Genomic DNA, 21226 nt, shown 5'->3' with positions numbered 1-21226 from the left:
ACACACACACACACACACACACACACACGTATGTTCTGCTTGTATGCATTGCTGCCCGGTGTGTGTCAAAGTAGCAGTCTGAAGGTTCACAATTACCGTAGCACACAGTCTGAAACATTCAACTGTCTTCCCTGACTGAACAACCATTTCTCAAATACAGCCACCAATTGGTTGGTGCCTGGTCAAAAGTTCAGCTTGTGCATATGTAAAAAGGTGGCCTGGTGCCCGAGGCGGAATCCAGGGTAAAATAATCACGCTAAGAAGCGTGGGACCAGGCGAGAGCGCTGATGAACCGGCGTTATCGGGGTGTCCGATTGGAGCAGCGCCAGCAGCGCCAACTCCCTTTTGGCCATTACGGCGACGGATGTCATTTCCAGTCACTTCGGCACTGTGGGCCTACAGTTAGACTATAGATTGGATGAGTGTAGGGCATGGCCCAGCTGCTAAGAGCCTGAGGGTACGCCGATCTTCGGGGGGCAATCAGTCAGTCAACAAAATGTCACAGGGTCAGCGTTACAACATGGCAACTTCACAAAAGGTTACAGCCCGACTAATAAACTACACGGATATCCATTATGGGATGTTGAAATGTGCAGCCAATGTCATTTTGTCTCCAAACTATACTGCGTGTGGAGATGTGACCTCCAGGCCAACATTATGAAAAATATTAAGAACAATAAATCAGCCTTAGCTAAAACAGGAATGAGTCTTAATTTCATAGTTTACAGCCAACGAATGTGTTATTTTAATCCCTCCCCAAAAATACTACCCAGAATGGGTCAGCTTTCGCAACCGTCGCAAAACTTTGACTATCACAGATCAAATTCGGTTGAAATCTGTCAATCAAAGTCTAAGCATTAATCACAGCGACTAAATCAAAAGGGCTGCGATAACGCCCCAGCCTTCATCTCTCAACACACAAGCAAGCAGATGCAAACCACTGCTGGCCCAGATCATTTAACGCTGATAATGTGCGCAAAGGACACAGGGAAAACTCCCACTCTAAACACGCTGAATTAAAGAAACAGGGGCTTTACAGGCCATCTCTGATTAGCAGATCAAGGCTCAGGGAGGGGAACATGATGTTAGCGCCAGATAGTTTGGCTGATTATAATGTCACGGCACTTTATAGATGCTTTTCTCAACTCAGCAAAATGGAATCAGCGATGGAGCATCATGGAGTGGGCTGCGCTGTCTGCTAATAGACAAGTTACTTTTGCTTTAAGTGGAAACCACAACACGAAGAAAGTCAACGGCTTACCGGTATGTTTTCTGCATAAAAATGACATATTTCATCTGCAGGTATTTTCACTTGTCGTAATATTTAGAATCTGTGCTGGTTGATGTGTGTGTAAACCAATACAAAAAAAGTTGTCATTCCCAATTAAAGTTACTATGAAGTTTACTATAACACAGACATATAAAACAAAAGACAATGGCGTCACAAGACCAAACCCACAAAACAGGTGTGACGTGATTTTTGCAATGCGAGCCCGAGGACACTTTGACATCAGTTTCAGTCTACATCAGAAGATAGTACAGGACAAAATGGTGGCACCTCAACATTGGTGAAAATGGATGGATTCATCTGCTTAATTCTCAGTGCACAAATAAAATTAATCAGAGTACAGTACCGTGTTTGGGGACACAGAGGACATACAGCAAACAAAGTTATTGCCTTGATTTCCCTTTTCCCAGCATGTTGAGTCTGAAAGCATGCAAGTCAAAAGTACGACTTGCCTGTTTACTGTAAAAAATAAAATAAAATAAAATAACAATCTACAACATATTGGTGACGCTTAGGATGAAGCGATATAGCGGGGGTTCATCCGACATCACTCCACCTGTGCTGCCGTAAATCAACGCTCTGTTTTAAATGAGAGGCAAGTTATTTGTGCAAGAACACATGGGGGGCCTCCGTGATTGTTTTTTGGACTCCACATTCTGCTTATGTTTGCATCCCCGAACAATCTCGGCGGATCCCGTAAGTGTACAAGTGCAATTAAAGCGATAGCATCTTCATAGCCCTGCAACCAATAACGGAAATAATATCACTGTTTTATTAAGCCCTTAATGTGCGGGGCGGGGTGGGAGGGGGCAGACTGTGTGAGGAGCGGAGGGTTTTCAAGAGGATACACTTCCAGGGGTCTTATCAAGGCCAGATTTAAATAAAAGCAAACGCTCGGCTTAAGGGTGTGCCGGAGCGCATGTGAAAGTGTGTGCGCATGGGTGTGTGCGGCCCTTATCAGACACGAGTTTTAGCTAATCGCTGTGTCAGCACACCCAGAATTTTAATTACTAGCCTTACCTTTGCCCTTTAATATTTACTAACATCTACACAACGTTTAATTAAGCATGTGCGGGTAAATCAGGATCCACTCCAATAATTGCTTTCAAAGACACATCCACTTAGACACGAAAAGTACACCAGACTTGACGTCCACTTAAGTTCCATAAACTTTCATCGGCTGATTAACACGTGCGTCCAAATTTGGTAAGCCCAGCAGTAGTACGATTTGTGTTTCTAAAGGGGAAAACATGTTTCGGAAGCTTGATAAAAAACAACCCCCCCCCCCCCCCAAAAAAAAAAACAAACTATAATTGAGGTTCAAACAAGACAGTGGTAACAAAATGCAAAACACTGTAGACAGACGGGATCAGGAAACTCGCATCAATATCGCGGTAGTTCTAAATGTTTTAACAACTTCTATTCAAACACGAACATTAAAAGTAAATGCGAAGATAGCACACACTCATACACATATTCACAGGCACATATTATTTATCCTCTGTAAAAAATGACAAATAATTGCAAATGTCTTCTGTGTATACATCATCAAATCAACGTGTAGATTGTCTGTATGTATTTTATTCCCCCCTGTGGCCACGGAGCACACATCAGGAGGCTGGTTGAAATAATGCAACGGTTTGAGAACCACTGCTTTGCTTTACTTCCACACAAAGTAAATAGCTCATCTTTAGCATAGCAATATACTTCATTGTGCTTGGTTCAAATTTGCGGTTTAAATATTGTATTTAAAAACATGAGGGAAAAATTTTGAAAAACTGTTACAATTATCCCCAACAGACTCTCCAAAACTGGGCTGTACATTCGACAGTAAATTAGAAATTCTACCCCCCCCCCAAAAAAAAGCTGAAAAGGTTGATTTGTCTTCGAGAATTCGTAGACTGTGTTTATATGCGAACCAGCTGGCTCGCCGTCACGGCCTTGGCACCCCGTGCAACAAGGGCAATCCCCACAAGACACAACACTGAGAACCTCCACACCCTCCAGAAGGCAAATACACGGAGGAAACACTCACTCCATTGTTGTGTGACCCCTATCCAATTCAACTCCAGCACAAGTCACCATTCTGACCCCTAAAAACAAAGTTCCCAGGGTCAGAGGGGCATGCTAACTGCGACACCGCCATCATAAGAAAGTGGCGATTCTCAAATGAGACCTAGCCTTAATTGGAAAAATAAAACAGACATCCCATGAGTTCTACACCTGGCCTCCCTCTTGACATTTTCCTCTCAATGATAGCTGGTGTGAACATAATGTCTTTCCTGTACTCCCGCTTTCAGACAGGCCTCTCCAAAGCACGGCTGTAAGATAAGGCATCAGAAAATATGCGGTAATAGTTTCTCCTGGTGGGATACATGACAGAGTTCATTGTGTCAGTACTCCAGGGTACATGGAGAAAGCGTGCATTTACAGTAACCCAATAGTCACCGTACACAGGATCCAAAAGGCCCTAGTGAGGGGCAAGCGGAACAGTCACTCAGAGTTAAATAAACAGCAACAGGCACAGGAGGAAAACAGGCGGGCGAATATCTCTATGAGAAACGCAGACCTTCTTCCTGAGCGCTCACAATGAGCACACGGTGCCCCTCTCCATCCTTTTCCTCTACAGCATCCCACAAACACAACAAGACAAATAAAATGCTGACCAAGGGATACATCCACCAGTGAAAAACAAATACAGCATGTGAGGTGACTTTGCACACTGAATTGAAAAGCAGCCGTGGTTGCGCGAGCGACCCGTTCGGGTTACAGACATCCAATTTCCACCAAGTGTTGTTCCATTTGGTTCATTGTGGTACAAAATTCAGGGTGCTATCATTGTAAAAAGTTGCAAAGATTGCAAAAACAACTACAATAGTGTCTTTAACGTGTTCATTATGATGACTTTGCATTGTTAAATACAGTGTGCTCGATATCATAACATGAAAAGAAAAGCAAAAATGAAGTTTTCTGGTTTTTAAAATGTGTAAAACACTGAAATCCTTTAGCATTCAAACTTTTTAAAGCATTTGATTTAAAAAAGGTGTGAAAAATGTTCTTTATTTTCGAATTTTAAAGCAATTTGAACTCCAAAGTGCGCTATCTTGTAACATACAACTTCTGTCCGTTAATTTATTTTTAATAAAAAAACTCATGATTTCTTCTGAGCCATCTAATCTTTATTTTATTTATTTTGAAAAATGTATGATGAACACTGAAATCCTTTAGCATTCAAACTTTTTAAAGTATTAGATTTAAAAAAGGTGTGAAAAATGTTCTTTATCTTCGAATTTTAAAGCAATTTGAACTCCAAAGTGTGCTATCTTGTAACATACAACTTCTGTCCGTTAATTTATTTTTAATAAAAAAACTTATGATTTCTTCTGAGCCATCTAATCTTTATTGTATTTATTTTGAAAAATGTATGATGTCATAATATTTATAATTCATTTTCTTTTATTACAAAGTTCAAAACTAAACAACCCAATATTTATTTGTAAAATAGAAATGAGAGAAATCTTCAAATTCAACTTTTTACCATCTTAATTTAAAAAACTTATTTTCATATGGTTAAATACTTTTAAAATACAAAGTGTAATGTAGTGTAGTGTTCAATGTTACAGTGATATCTTTAGACATTTTGTTTCGCTCATGACATTGAGGGTCATGTTTCATTTTATTATTAGACTAAGTGGCAGGTAAAAAAACAAACAAAAAAAAAAAAACAAAAAAAACGGGGGACTCAAATGGCCCCGGGCCAGACTTTTGACAACCCTTATCTTTACCTAAACCATTCCAAAACATACCTTGGTGAACCAAACCAAACTGGACTTGGCGGAACTTGGCTATTAGGTGATTTTGGTTTTAGTTCCTACCAGCGACTTGGTGAACGGTCTGGCCAGGGTGAAGAGGAAGGTCATAAGCCACCAGCTCCTGTGAATGGCCGTGTACATCATGTTGCCGGGGTGCACCGCGTTGGACGACACCCCGTGTGGCGAGAGGCGGCGGTGCAGCTCGTTGCTGAACAGGATGTTGCACAGCTTGGCGCGGTTGTAGGCCAGCATGGACCAGTACTCCTTCCGCGGGGGCGACAACCTCGCCAGATCCACCTTACCGCACGAGTCTAACAAGTCGGTGAACCTGAAAGATAAATCAAAGCAGGGTCAACGGGGTTGTTTAGAACGACAGTGAAATTTGCGGGCAGATGTGAAGTGCAGGTTGCAACACAAATCAAAAGACGAGACATGATGTTTTTTAATTGCCTGCGACGGAGCTGTTAAAATCCAGATGTTTTGACATGCTCCCCTGAACATCACACGTCTCGCAACGTTGCGGTCATCACGTCACAATGCGCGGGCGCCAGAGCAGACGTTTCGTATTGTGTGAGGGGGGGGGGATCGAGCACATCCTACATACGAATCCCCGTCATTAGAAAATAACCAATCAAAATGTCACCTGCTTTCCCGGCGATTTTACAAGCTGACTGCTGGCTGGTTGTTTACCATCGCCTCGTGCGGCATCCTTGCTTGGCTAAATTACAACATCTGCAGGCATTTTCATTTCATGTGCTGCGACTTCATAACGACTCACTGCGGCTTGATAAATCAGTTGCCCAAACAGGAACATTTGAACTTTTTCCCTTCAAATTGCTTCGCAGCAGTTGCTGAGGTTGTACCTAGTTACATTGGAATAAGGTGATCGGCAAGTCCATAATAAGCTGGACTGCATATATCCAGTGGATATAAGACTACACACCTCTGTTCAAACGGCAGGATTTTGGGATATGAAATGTATTGGACAAAGATATGTCATCAACTTTTTCCATTACAAATGTCACCTATAAGTCGGCATGTGATATAACATTAAGGCATTGAAATGTAGAACTATAAATACAATATCTTAAAATATGTATATTAAACCGAATACAGCTCTGTTCACCAAAAATGTAATTCCTCAATTTTTCGAGCTCAGCGTGGTTCTGCTTTATGCTTCTCATGAAAGTATGTCGGCGGGGGCTGCAACTCACATCTATCAGAGGTTATTTCATTAAGGATATCATCTCCTCTTGTACAAAGCAGATCTGATGCAGCTGGAGGAAAAGTACTGGGGCCAATTCCACAGTAAGCCCCCCATGTTGGAAACTGATAGTGTCCAGTCATTACACCCGAGTTCATCTATCCCCAACCCTGGTGTCTTCCAGGTCAATGCTTTAGCTGTGGACAAGGGGCTTAGGAAATACAATATGCTGGCGGGTCAGAGGTCGTACACATCGCATGTGAGGGGAGGCTAAGTGAATAAACGGCAAATCGGCGGAAAGTGGAAAATAGCGTAAACAAACAAAAATAAGGGTGGATGACATCAGTGGACGTAATATAGGGCTGAAATGAGGTGGACAGAACGGAAGATGTCATGGGGAGATATTGTCCATTTCCACTCCCTTTTGCCACTGCTGTCCATTTCGCCTGTCCCGGTGTGAAAGTGCCAAAGCCCTCTTTGAAGAGGCTGGCTGCAGAGCACCAAGAGATAGGTAGAATATCGGCATGCTTTACCATCTTTACCCCAGAAAACACAATATTACACAAGGTACATCTGCACAGTCAAATGTATATACATTGCAAGACTGCCATAAAAAATTTAACGCTTTGTACTCGTGATGACCGATACCACTTTTTTTCAGAGCGGTACCGGTATGAGTACTCTTGAGCCCTCACAGATCCCGATACGAAGTTACCAATCCCAATTGTACGTTTGATAGATAAAAACGAATGACATATATAACTTTAAATAAAGACCTTCCGTTTATTTCTGACAAAATAAAATACCAAGAACAAAATGAATTTTGAATTCATTTGTAATACATTTAAAAATTGCAAAATAAAACGAGCAACAACTCCCTGAGTGTTTGACTTTGTTCAAAATAAATGGAAATGCAAAATAATGCAGGCTCAACTGCTATATATATATATAAACAATGGAGTTAAAGCTGTAAACCCCCAACTGCAATCATGCAGTAGCAGTGGCCGCAAACTGATACATCAGGCTTAATGCGCATTGTCAAACATGACAGCCTCACTCACTGGAAAACTCATTTCCCACCACACGCTGTCACTATGAATTAAACGTATCATCAACATGATGGATGGACTTATCAGCCAAAATTTACTTTGAACCCGTCCCCGCAGTCGTACACTCAGCCCCTTTTTTTGTCTCATTTTCCCTCTGCTTCCCGGCAGTCTGTCTGTCTGTCTGTCTGTCTGTCTTCGAGCCTCTTGTTCCTCTGCTGTCATCCAGTGGACAAGCATGATGTCTCGCAGTCATCTGCGAGTCCCAAGCCCAGGATTGCGCATGTGACAGGGCAGCAGAGGCAGTCGCGTGGCATCGATCCAGTTCCTCAAGCCAGTCAGTCAGACTGGCCCAAGCCCATTTGATTGATCGGAGCTCGGAGGAATGACCTGAGACCAGGAGAACATGTGCACACTTGTTCAAGTGGATCACGCAGCCGCACTGATAGATGACTTTTGCTTTGTGCAGCGCCACGCAACGGCGGGCAATGGGTTGAGGAGGGGAAACTTTGACACCCAAATTCACTTAAGGTCACACTATTATGACAGAGATGACGGGAAAGTAAAATAATGTCACGAAGGAATTATTGACAGTGTTTGATTGAACCCAAACTTGCCGACATTGTTTTTAAAAGAAAAAAAAAAGTCAGCGTTCTCTTGGATTTTGGTGGTGGTATCGAATAGCCAAATGGTGCTGTGAGCATGATATTTGGTACATGTAGTTCCAATTTTTAAAGAATACCCCTGGCCAGAAAAAAATCTGAGATGGCAGCCCCACAATCCAAAAGGTCCACTCAAAAATGTGATTTTCCTTCATAACGCTTTTAGGCCGTCTACACAAGGGTGTGCATCAGCGGTGCACCGGTGCGCATAAGCACTGGAAATTGAATATTATGCTCCACTTTAAGTCTGTCATTGCGCTTTTGCGCACTAAATAGGTCAGGCTAGCCTCAATTTAAATTCAAGTCAGCTGCCAGAAAGATTGCTTCTGAGGGCCAACTTCAAAATAAAAGCTAGGTAAAGCATTGCTATCCATGTACAGTATTACTTAATTCGCTTTTATTTTGAAGTTGACCCGGTAGCATATGAACAACTGTTGTGGTGACTGGCCTGACTGGGGTAAAAAAAGTGTATTCAGTTTGCAAACTGCAGAGTGCATGCCTCTTTCTATTACGGTTCTTTAGATGCAGCATAAAGGTAGTTTTGCAGGTGCAAAACAGCAAAAATGGGTTGAGCATCTACATACCTCTTAAAGACCATTCGATAAGACTGTGAGTTATTTTTCTGTAAATAGTATTAATAAAAATATATTTTCCCGAAATATTTTCGATTCAATTGTGTAAATTCCTGATTTCATTTCATATATACCAACCAATTCCCTTTAAATCCATTGGAAAGTTTCCAACTTTAAAAAGTCATGGAATTTTGCGCTCCTGCCTACATTATTCATAATCGTCAGTGTACAATATAAGTGTCAAAAACTGAGGAAGATGAAAATGTGGCTAAAGGTAGTCTGTGGCAGAGATATGTCATCCAAATTACATTAATTTCTTCCTATTTTAGCATGAAGACACACCAACTGCTCACTCAAGGTTACCTGTGGGACTCGGATGACACCACCACAACACGGGCTGGCGCAGAGCGACACAACACCTCCTGCAGACACTGGACCAGCAGGAAGTGACCCAAATGGCAGACCTGAAAAGTGGACTCCAGGCCATCCTCGGTCAAACTCCATGGCTGAGTGCACACCGCCGCGTTGCACACCAAAATGTGCAGAGGCCTACAAGACAAAATGTTTGTGGATTAAGTGATAAAAAGATGACACTATCCTCAACGAATTTCGTCATTTACCATCTTGTTATGTCACGGGTCAAATTTAACCGTTTACAAATCTACTGTATGTTGTTGGTTCTGATTGTTGAGGGGGAAAAAAATGTTAGGAAACATTAATTTATTCATTTTCCGAATCGCTTCATCCTCACTAGGGTCGCGGGGGGTGCTGGAGCATATCCCAGCTGTCTTCGGGCAGTAGGCGGGGGACACGCTGAACCGGTTGCCAGCCAATCGCAGGGCACACAGAAACGAACGACCATTCGCGCTCACACTCACACCTAGGGACAATTTAGTGTGTTCAATCAGCCTGCCACACATGGTCTTGGAATGTGGGAGGAAACCGGAGGACCCGGAGAAAACCCACGCAAGCACGGGGAGAACATGCAAACTCCACACAGGAAGGCCGGAGCTGGAATTGAACCCGGTACCTTTGCACTGTGAAGTCGACATGTTAACCACTCGACTACCAGGCCGCCTGTTCGGAAACATTAGTATTTTTTTTCCTTTTCTTTTTCCTTGCTGGTCTTTTTTTGTCTCCCCCATTTTGTTTTTAAAAGTGTCAGATAAAACAATTTAAACAGCTTTACAGTACATATACATATACATCTCTATGTATCTATATATTTATTTCATACATGCAATGAAAAGATATGGTTTTGGTACGCAAGAGCACTCGGGGCCAATAAAGCAACATATGCTTTCGAGCGGGTGCAAAGACAGATACACACACACACACACACACACACACACACACACACACACACACACACACACACACACACACAATGAATCTATCTGCATGCCAGGGCTCGAAGACCACTAGATTGGTCGGGGCAGTAAGAGATGCTTGTCGGTGACAGCGTCGCTCCAGCGAGCTCGGAGCCACTGTAACACAGACGAACAATCCAAACACACCCCACCAATTTTTAATTTCTTCCATTAGAATTAATTATGAGGCCGGAGGCAATTTGTGTACCCTGTGTTTAAGACTGCCTACTGGATTAATTAAAAACTGGATGCTGGAAAATTAATGTGCGAATTGTTATGCTCCCGCTATAATGAGCTATCCCGTGCTATTACATAGAAGTGTACAGTAGCGATCACCTTCAGGCCTCCCGAACACGCAAGGTTCATTAAAGAGCACAAACCTCGTCAACTTCAAGAACGCCCACCTCAGCAGTTTCACGGCGGGACGCACTTGCGGCGCATGTTAAAATATAATAAGGTGAGGAGACACCTTCTGAGCAACAGCCTCAGAAGAAGACAAAGACATTGGGCGTCCGGCCACCGTCAGTTCACATGGTTACCACAGTGAAATTTGTTGTGTTTTGTCCCCCTCCCCACAAAAAAGCATCTTTTTTTTCCTCAAACCATGGGCCAACTTGTCACACCTGTATGAGCGTAATATTTACACATTAATAATATACTGAAGCAGTAGGAGTCCATAAAGACTATATAGACACTCAAAGGCAACAAAATCATTTCTAAGCACAACTCTGTCCATTAAAGGGCACTGAAAGTGTGTCAGAAAAAAGAGAACAGTGAAGAAGATTAAGTTCAGTAGAAGGGAAGTGAAAAAATTGAGCAATTTCAGAAACAATGTTCATTTCTTTACATTCTGTTTAATTATAATATTAGTTTGTGATTTTAGACAGCACAAAACTGAACAGTGCTATTTTTCCTAAAAACACATTTTAAAAAATATGTTTGATGTCTGGATTAATGGCATTTCCGTTCATTTCAGTGGCATAAATTGGTTTGAGACTGCGGTGTGAACCTCCAGATGTAATAGCTTTTTATAATTTGAAAAAAATGTTTGCAATACCTGTTAGGAGTTAAGGAAAATACCAATTTGAGTTCAGATTGTCTGCCAAGAATGACAAGAGCAAACCCAAGGCAGGCAGGAAACATGACAAATTTGCATCTGTGAGCTGCATAAAATGAGGCGAGTTTGACACCTGTTGTCTGATTGACCGTTTTAGTCGCACACATTTGGTTCTGAAAAGGTCCGGTGAGCTGAAGTGAGCTGCGAGCTTGTAATGCGGGAGGCCTGTTAATCCAACTGCCCACCCGTTAGTCCCGCTCTCATAAGTGCGGCTCTAATGAAGGCCTTTAATAGGCCTGTTGCCGCCCAAGGCACGGTCCCGCTCGCCACATTAAAGGCCTCTCACAACACGGCCAACGCTGCACTGTGCAATCTCAGCGCCGCTCAAACGAGGGTGCTAACTACCAAACGGGGAGGCATCCGTTTATATATTTACTTTAAATAACCCCCCTGGGTACGGCCCCTGACCTCCGTGATAATGTGGACCAGCACGGAGGATATTGCCAGGGTGTGTGTGTGTGTGTGTGTGTGAGAGAGAGAGCGAGATGGGCCCAGACTATTAGCCATTACCGCTACATTTTATTGTTGACAGAAAACACACACCAACGACCCACCCACCGGTCACCACAGCGCTGTCAACAGTGCGGTACATCCACCTTATATAAATGTTTCATTTTATAATATACTTTATTAATAATGTACCTGTGGTTCGAAATCAAAGTGTGTGTGAATGGGATAATCGATCATTGCCAACAGACTCTCAAAATCATCACAATCTCCATTTATTTGTTGTCTGTTTTCTGTCTTTGTAGCAATTAACAGATTCCTTGACAATCACACCATGTTTTTATTGTTCATTAACAACAATGAAGAACAACGTATTGTATGTGGAGCCTCAAAACCCAACACAGGGTCACAGTTTTTCCACTGTAACACGCTGGTGGAAATGCGGAGAAGTGTCGTGTCGTTCAGTGTGCGTTATAATGTGAACTTCGGGTGTCAATCAACTGCCAGATGTGCCATCCAGTTAAACAAGTCAGGTAGTCGGAGGACTTGATTTCAAAGTGGACAGACCCACCCGCGAAAGATGAGAAGAAATCATACGTGGTTGTTCTGATCCGGCCACGTGATGCAAATGCTTATTCATGCATTACAGAGGTATTGGACCAGACTCAGTTTCAGCAAATACTACAAATCGAGTAACTCGACTTGGGTGCAAAAAAAGAAAAAATGTGATGGAGACATCCCTCCTACTTTCCCGAGTGTTCCATACATAAAAATTTGAATCCAAGTACTGTTACACCTGTAATGTGAAGCAATATGTCTGCAATGACACCAGGCTGAATGCATCCAGGAACAAATGGCACGTGTTAATTACGAAGCGTTCAGCAGAAATTGTATTCGGGTCACTCTGTCAGTGCCGCTCTCCATCAATTACTCCGCCACCAAATTGCCCTGCATTGAACAATATCAATATCCAGGTAATTTCATTTCAAAGGACAGGCAATTAAAGCGGAATCGGGGTCAATGGAACACAAAGCAGCGTGAAAGCCACTGACTAAAGCACTTAAAAGCAAGGGAGTGAGAAACGATGGCGGGGGAGAAGGGTGGGAAAAAAAAAGAAAGACTCTGATTACATTTCACCTGTCAATTACACGCTGCCGAAGTATGATTGTGCTCGTGTGCGCTCGCTTCTATTTTCCCTGAGTGTACACGCGCATGCACGCACGATGCTCGTGTTTGCGTGCGTTATGCCCGAAGACATACGTGCAGTAATAGAGTGGTGGCGGACTCAGACAGCTGCCCAGTGCCATTCACAGCTCAGAGCTCCCAGCCTCCACTCTGCTCCGTTCGCCTTGTGATGAGAATTAATGTACTCTGACGTCCCCTGGGAGTCCCTCCCCCACGCGCTTCCTCCACCCCAACAGCACCACTAATGAAGAAATACAACCTTGCCAAAATAGTGAGGTAGTGAACCGGAGCGACAGACTGAGGGGTGACATAAGAAAGAGATACTTAGCAAATAAACAAATTGCAAATGGGAATGTGGTCGTACCCCCCATAATGACCACAATTAAAACACAGGAGAATTTTTTTTTAGGTTTTTCAGTTTTAATCCTAATATATTCATACACACGATTATACTTAAATAGAAGATTTTTTTCAAACATAACTTGGTGATTAATTTACTTAAAATGCATTGCTAATAAAAGTTAAACGAAATTATTTCTCGAAATAAAACATTCAAAACAAAAATTTCAAAATATTTAAAAGCCAACGTATTGCACTTAATTTAAATATAACCGAGCTGTGCTTAACAAATGTACTGTACTCAATTTTTAAAAAGCGGAAGCCACTGTCACATCATGCACAGTTTGAACATTTAATTCAGCGATACCACAAAAGGAAACTTGCATAGCACCCTTTGAGAAACATGAAGTATCAATCTATCATCAATCAATCAATCCATACAGCCACCCAAATAAAAAAAAAAAGTATTTTTAATAAAAATCGATTTTAAAAAAAAACTAAAGAAATAAACTGGTTTTATTTATTTGTTTGTTTAATGTTTTATTGTTTTATTAATCAACCAAGGGATGATTTGTAATCCAAAAAATTCCTGCTAGATTGTAGATTTTGTGTGTGTGTGTGTGTGTGTGTGTGTGTGTGTGTGTGTGTGTGTGTGTGTGTGTGTGTGTGTGTGTGTGTGTGTGTGTGTGTGTGGAATGTAACTATTGTCTTTCGCAGATATTCTCACAATATTATCGTGGAAATCTTTCACAATAACAATCCGAAACACATTGAGCACGATGCAGAACCTGCTGCCGGCCTCAACTCATTCATAGACATTCACATGCAGACTCATCCTCTGAGCCACCCTCATGCAGATATCTAACACACAAATACTACAGTCCACACAACATTTTCTAGACATTTTACGCTTCCAATATTTGTTGCGTGTTCCAATATGTTTACGATGGGTTTAACAAAGTGTGTTTCATAACTTCAAATGTGTGTGAGGAGTTTTAAACTATTTAAACCCTGGTTTTACTCTGCACTCTTTATGACAGAGGTTGACCTATTGCAGGTGGATCTGGTACGTATGTCCCACATAAACAGGGATGCATTGTATGCGGCAAGAAAAAAAAAAGGATTACGTGGATGTGGGGTGGGTGTGTGTGGGGTGGGGGGGGGGATAGAGGAAGGTCAAAGCTTCAGTATGACTGGGTGGGGGGCAAATTATAGGAGGGGAAACCTCCGTGAGGTTTGGCTCGGCCCCAAGACTCGTGTCCTGGATGGTCATACCCTGCCTCCGGGCTGCTGCAGGCCATGGCTGCTGTGCCTCTTCCCAAGGGCCTCCCCACCCTCAATAACAACACCAACACACACACATATACACATATAAATATATATATGTACATAAATAAACCCACACACATGCATGCTGCCACAAGAGACCTGCAGGTGGTTGAGCAGTATTGATGACAAAAATACATGACCCCCCCGCCCCGAAATAGCACCGATGCGAGCGGCCAATGAGACACATGCTGACCAGCACAGAATAAGAACCATCAAGTCCACGGGGCCAATGTCAGTCAGTAAATGAACAAAAATACACACGCTGACCCCTTAGTCCTTGTCTCCATCAGGAACAGTCTGGACATCTTTTATTAGGATACATGAAAATGGGTCTACAACAGGGGTGGGTAAACTTTGTGCTCAAGAGAAACCGATTTTCAAAACAGACAGATGGCCCAGGTCGTTTGTAGAAGAGGAGGGGAGAAGGCTGGGGAGTGTTAAAATATTTATGTACATTTTTTGCTACTTGGAAGGATGTGACATCATGGTCAAAAAGTCTCCATCAAAATGATGTTCCAAGTAATAGTTATAAACCTACCCATTGTTTTGACAGGGTCTCTACAGCTTCCATAGGCATTTTCATGTAAACAATGTTTTCTTCTTAGGCTTTTGGTGTCTTTTCAACCAAAGGTAACCTGAATATTGTTTGTACTCACAGTTTTTTGGCTTTGAAGGAGTCTGCGAACTCCCTGACACTGCGGAGAGAGGCCAGGTCGCACATCATGGCTTCCACACGGGCTTTTTGCTGAAGGGACAACACACACAAAAAAAAAAAATGGAACAACCAAGCTTGGTTATTGGTCTTATTTCCTCTGTTAATAACATTCAATGAAACAAGGTGCACTGGTAACTGGACTTGTGTGTTTAATTTATATAAAAGCAGTTTTCCCTCATGAAATTAATTAGAAATGCCATTAAACAATTGCAGTACCCAACCATATTGTTTTTCATAAAGAAAAATAGCATTGCTTGTATAAAAACATAAAACATGAAAATATGCTGAAAAGGGAAAAAAATGGTTTAATAAACTGTTAATTGCTGTACAAAAGGTAGTAATTGTGTGTTTTATGTGTGCCTCTAAGGGACATAGATCTAACGTGAGTCACATCAGGAGCTGGAGTCAGGTGCAAGTCTGCGTGTGGGAGTGGGAGTTTGGCCTTGCACTACAATATGGTCCTTTGAATTCCAAACATATTGCCATGTTCAAATTTACTCCTATGCAAAGTGTGATTTTAAAAAAGCATCGCAACAACAACAACAAAAAACATTAGATGCAGCTTACATGCTGATATTTTTACTTTTAATTATTATTATTATTTTGTTTGTAAGTACTGCGCTAAAGTAGTTAAATAAAAAGTACCTTAAAAAGTGGCAAGAACCATTTCATCCTTTACGTTTTTATGTGTTTAAAAGGGAACAATATTTTGGAGTACTATTTTTCTTTCTCAAAAAATATGACAGGTGCCACTGTGTATAATCGTAATAAAGCCTGTCAACGCTCCTCCTGATAAATGCTCCGTTTGACTCATGCCGTCATGCCCGAGAAAGACTCGTAGAACTCCCCGATGGCCATTTGAGTTTGGCATCAGCAGGAATCCTGGATGCTCGTCCCTGCCATCCCCAAGGATGACTGTCAGCTCGCATTACACCTCCGCAAGAGTGTTCCGCGGCTTGTGTGTATCTTATGGGAGCGTCTCCCTGGGCTCAGCAAAGCGTACGCGACACTCGCAGCAAGGACGCTCTGTGGGGCGGTGAGTACAAGCCACAGTGAAGGGTTAAGAGAGCCCGCTGATGGAAATGTGTTTCTTCAGGCATTTTACAGGCAACTTAACCGCCCTGGGAGGTATTTATACATGCAAACACACACACACACACACACACACACACACACACACACACACACACACACACACACACACACAACCAACTCAATGTTGTGACTCAAGGGTAAAAACGTGCAATCACACCATTATCTATGCCTGAATTATTCTCTTGCTGCTACACTCTACCATTACATGGGTGATATTACAAAGCATTAAAGTGCTGATTGTGGCCATTATAGATGGGATTATAAGGGCGCCCGCTTATATGATATGCACACAGCAGTAATCACAGGTGAGGGGAGACAACTGTTTCACACTCGGAGACACTTTCACACAGTTTAGAAGAGAAGAAATAGTCCACTAAGTGCGGCCGCGGTTTCGACTTGTGCTTCAATTGTGCATGAGAGAGGAATTTGGTGGGGAAATGAGGAATACTGAAGTGGAAATAAGGTCAGGGCAGGCAGCGGCAGGATCATTAAGAGGTCAGCGTGAGAGGACGGGTGACCAGCAGAGAAGATGACTGCAGGTGTCAGCTTGACAAACTCATATGGAGAAGGCGGAGGGAGAGAGATTGAGAGATGGGCGATAAGTAAGGAGAGGGGGGGAGTTGAAGTGAGGCCCACTGGAGCAAATCCAGCAGGGAGAAGGTGAGCAACCAGCCAGCCCGACCCCTTCCGTAGATGGAAGTCTTGCGAAGAAAATAAAGTTTATTGCCTGGAAAGAAGTGGGAAGGGGGGGCATGTAAAAAGCATTAAAGCCATGGAGGTGAACAATTAGACAGATGGCCAGGTTTTGGAAGGAGGAGAAAAAAGGGATAAAGAGAATGCAATTGTTTTTTGGGGTTTTTTTTGTTTCTTTGAGGAGCCTGAAAAACTTCTGGCCACTTCAAGGGCGAGGGGACAATGAGATTTTGGGGGGGGGGGGGGGGGGGGGGGGGGGGTGTAATGGTTCACTCCAGGGTAATTGCTGACTGTGCGGCAGCGACAAGACCTGACTAAGCGAGGTACACACAAAGTGAGAATTTGAGCGGTTCTTCGAAAGTCTAATTGTCAAGTCAAAAAGATTGTTTTGAGCAATTATCCTGTAGTGTAGAGTTTTTGAAGATGGTTCTTCTACCTCCATCTGCTCGTAAAACCGTCAGTGTCAAACCTTTCCAGTACGTGGTCAAAATTGATTTTCAACAATTGTTAATTGAAATAATATATTCATATATTGAAATTTATATAAATACCATAAATCTATTCCAGCCAACAAAACAAATTTGATCTCAATTTTTGTTATGTGCTTTAATAACGGAAAACCGCACTGCAAAATTGTTTTTAAAAAAAGAATGTACAGAAAGAAATTGGTTGTCCAAAGTGTAATTACTCCACATGGTGTATTATTGATTTTAGTTGAGTGCATTTCACTTATTCACTGCAAGCTGTTTTCGGAGCAGAGACGAGAAAAACTGTTTGCAACCTTTTATGAACCCTGCTGAATGTACTTGCCCTTGACGAATTATATTTTGAAGATGGAAACACTTAAGTGTGACAAACATGCATAAACATAAGAAATCAGGGAAGGGGCAAACACTTTTTCACGCCACGGTAAAATAAGTACGATGGAATTTTTAGGTGTTTTTATTTTTTAACATGCTTTTTCCATATCACCACTTTTTTTTGCCAAATGCTTGAGGGCCTGGAACAAGCACAGGTAGTTTGAGGGATACTCAAACTACCTGTGCTTGTGTGGTAATATGTTGCAGGGATGTCGCAGTGGTGGATGGGGAGGTGGGCGCTGAGTGTACACGGGGATTCTCTCCTCAAGAGTGACAGAGTGGTTACTGCTGAGTAGATAGATGGCATATGAGCTGGGGAGGGGGGGATGAAAAGCGGAGGCAAAAACTAATACAATTATAACTTGGGCCATCCAATCCAATAAAATGAAGAGGTATTAGAGCAGGGGGAGACCCGTCCTGTTCAATAAGACACTGGACCACTCTAGTAACTCTTAAAAAACACGAGCGCACACTTAGTTGACCTCTTAAACAGCACAGCAGCCAACCCTAATGGAGGCAAGCAAGTGGAACCGCCAAATAATACACTGCCTTAATGCACTCAGCACAATCTCATCTCCTAATCCTCCTCGGGCACTCCCAATCATACTTTAACCCCTGTTTCCATCTTGCGTCACCTCTTGGCCACCTTCAGAGATCACCTATGGAGGGGCAACACTTAAGAAATCAAACACAGCCCTCACTTTGCCAAAAGCTCACAAACAGGCGAGAGGTAAAAATCTGGAATATAACGAACATTTAAAAAAAAAATTCAAAACTTTTTTTTTTTACATACAGTTTTACCTCTCATTCATATTTAAACACAATTAAACTTGTCACAGCACACAACATTTTAGAGGATTCCTTCGCGGCAGTCCTCACGCTCTTGATGCCAAGAAATGGGGGAGTCACCACGAGGAATCAAAAACTCAGAAAACACAGTTCTCCAAATAAGACCCCCAGTATGCGTGCTTCAAGATGTCTGTCAATCCCAGTTGAAGTTTTCCGTAAAACTGACACACTAGACTTTTATTTATGTATTAAAAGTTGTGTATTTCAAGACCAAATTAAAGTCTGCTAGCTTATGGCTAACGTATCATAAAAAGAGTCAAAATGGGCTACCAGAAATTCGCACTGATGTTATGTAATTAAACCCTTAAAACTACTGCTCCGTTAACACCCACAAAGACCAGAAACGCATACAAAGAGAGCACACAACACAAGACAATGAAACACTGGATACTTTAACGCCCAAAATGTTCACCATATCAGTGCCATTAATGAAAGTCTCTGCCATAAAAATCAACAACTTGTCCAGCATGCTGACCACCATAAAAACCGTCGGCCACTAGTCCTCCGTGATGCTCACCATAAAAACAACCCACCATACTCCCCACCATTAAAAAAAAAAAAAATAAAAAAAAAAAAAAACCCCCCCCCACCATTAAAAAAAAAAAAAAAAACACATCAACCACTAATCCATCGTGGTGCCCACCATAAAACCCGCCAGCCACTGGTCCACCGTGCTGCTCACCATAAAAACCATCAACCGCCAGTCCAGCGTGTTGCCCACCATAATGCGTGTTGCCAACCACTAATCCCCACCATAAAAAAAGGGTAATGTCCAAATACGACTGGATCCAACTCGACAAAACAATTACCCTCCACACCACACTTCCAACTCAAAATGTACGAGGCGATGGGGGAATTTTGTCCCAAACTTTATGAAATGCTTTGACGTCGATACACAGCATCGATAAAAGGTGACAGCTAAATTAAACTGGTTCTTTTTCCTGAGCAGGTGCGGCGGTAAGGTGTTGTAGCGGCAGTGAAAGTGAACGAGCTGGCAAGACAGGCGTGTGAAAAGGGCACCTTATAAAAAGCAATTAGAGAAACGAGTTTGAGCCCCTCTCTTCTTGCTCCGTAGAAGTGGGGGGGAAAGGAGGAAAGCCTCGGAGGGAGGAACGGCGCCCGGATCTCTTGTGACCTTGTCCGCAACACGCAAGGCTAAATTGGTCATCAGCGATTCAGACTGTATTTTATCACGGATGTGTATTTTTAGCCAAAAGAAGACGAAGGAAGGCGAAGGGACCCCATACATCATGTTGTCATAATGATGACATTTACTCATAAATACCAAGCCGACTCCTCAACATCTTTTTCACTCACATATGCACGCATACAACTACCGCAACATACACAGCTTGAGTTACAAATTTCAAAATTGCAGTCTTCTGCACTACGATGATGATTTCATTTTGAGTTACTGTTCTTACATGTGCCCAAATTCACAGGTTACGAGCAGTCATCAATATTTTTGCTTTGTTTTGCGGGCGAAAATACAATCTATGAGGGACGTTCAGTTATGCCACCCCTTCAGTGAAGTGGAAAACAAAATGAGAAATTAAAGGGGAAGTCAATTCAAATGTCTTTACAATCATACGTTCTACTATGCAGCCCCATTTAGACTAAACATAGCATTGTGATTAATGTGTAAATTTTGCTGCTTAATTCATATTCTACAAACGAATCAGAATGCCATGTTTAGACTGGTAGAGGCGCATAGAACATAATTTTGGAAAGACAATGTTGGGATTGACTTCTCCTTTAATGTACTGTAACGCCCTTTGCATATGGGCAAAGAGAGCCATAGTAGCAGATAGACGTTGAGTGAGACAACAAACACACAAATACAAAATGCAATTTTGGGTGGCTGAAATGGATTAACTAAATTTCAATTAATTTCAAAGGGAAAAATGGGCCGTAGATCAAGGTACCACAGTATACTGGTGAAAAAGAAAGCATGTTGAGCTGGATGCCCTGGCAGAGGTCTGAAAACTGACCTACAAAATATAACACTCAAGCACCTAACACAGATGGATGCGCCCATGAAAAACACATACAAAATGAAACACACACACACACACACACACACACACACACACACACACACACACACACACACACACACACACACAAGCTGCAATTAAGAGGGAGTCAGGTCTCGAGTAAGAAAAAGAAAAGTGCCTGATCAGCACATACAAGCAGAATATGCAATTTCCTTCAGTTAAGTCTGTATTAAATTGATTTCTTCTTTCTCTGACACGAGCCGAGGTTTTTTTCTCCCTGCCCCGCCCCACAAACAGAGGTTTTTTTTCCCCTCCGCGCCGCCCCGTCTTAATGAAAGCAGGATAATCAACAGGTTTTTTTTTTGTTTTTTTGTTTTTTACTCCTCCCCTGAAATCAAGTTACAAATCAAGCAGTTGCAGCACGGCCCAACTACGGCAAAGGTGAAGGAAGGACGCAGGGTGATTTTTCCAGATAAGAAACGTGGACGGTCAGGCTCGGACATGCTGATGCGCTCAAAAGCAAATAAATAAATAATAGAGAACAATAAATAGAGAACATCGAGATGGCAGGCATCACACGTGCAACCAAACATGTGCGCGTGCAAGCAAACACACGCGCGCGCACACACACACACACACACACACA

General features: G+C 42.3%; 1 protein-coding gene across 2 annotated transcripts in view; it reads right to left on the bottom strand.

Annotated features, from left to right (window-relative positions):
• wwox (WW domain containing oxidoreductase) overlaps positions 1 to 21226 on the bottom strand; it is a 187400-nt gene that overhangs the window by 125698 nt on the left and 40476 nt on the right. For both annotated transcript variants that reach the window (XM_019857088.1, XM_019857087.1), the window contains 3 exons: positions 15028 to 15116; positions 8948 to 9133; positions 5164 to 5428 (listed from right to left, as the gene is read on the bottom strand). In XM_019857088.1, coding sequence (XP_019712647.1) covers positions 5164 to 5428; positions 8948 to 9133; positions 15028 to 15116 — 540 coding nt within the window. The remainder of the gene's footprint in view (positions 1 to 5163; positions 5429 to 8947; positions 9134 to 15027; positions 15117 to 21226) is intronic.

The sequence above is a fragment of the Hippocampus comes genome, unplaced genomic scaffold (genome assembly GCF_001891065.2).
Source record: "Hippocampus comes isolate QL1 unplaced genomic scaffold, H_comes_QL1_v1.1 scaffold186, whole genome shotgun sequence".
NCBI classification, from domain to species: Eukaryota; Metazoa; Chordata; class Actinopteri; order Syngnathiformes; family Syngnathidae; genus Hippocampus; species Hippocampus comes.
This window is presented reverse-complemented; position numbering and strand designations above follow the sequence as displayed.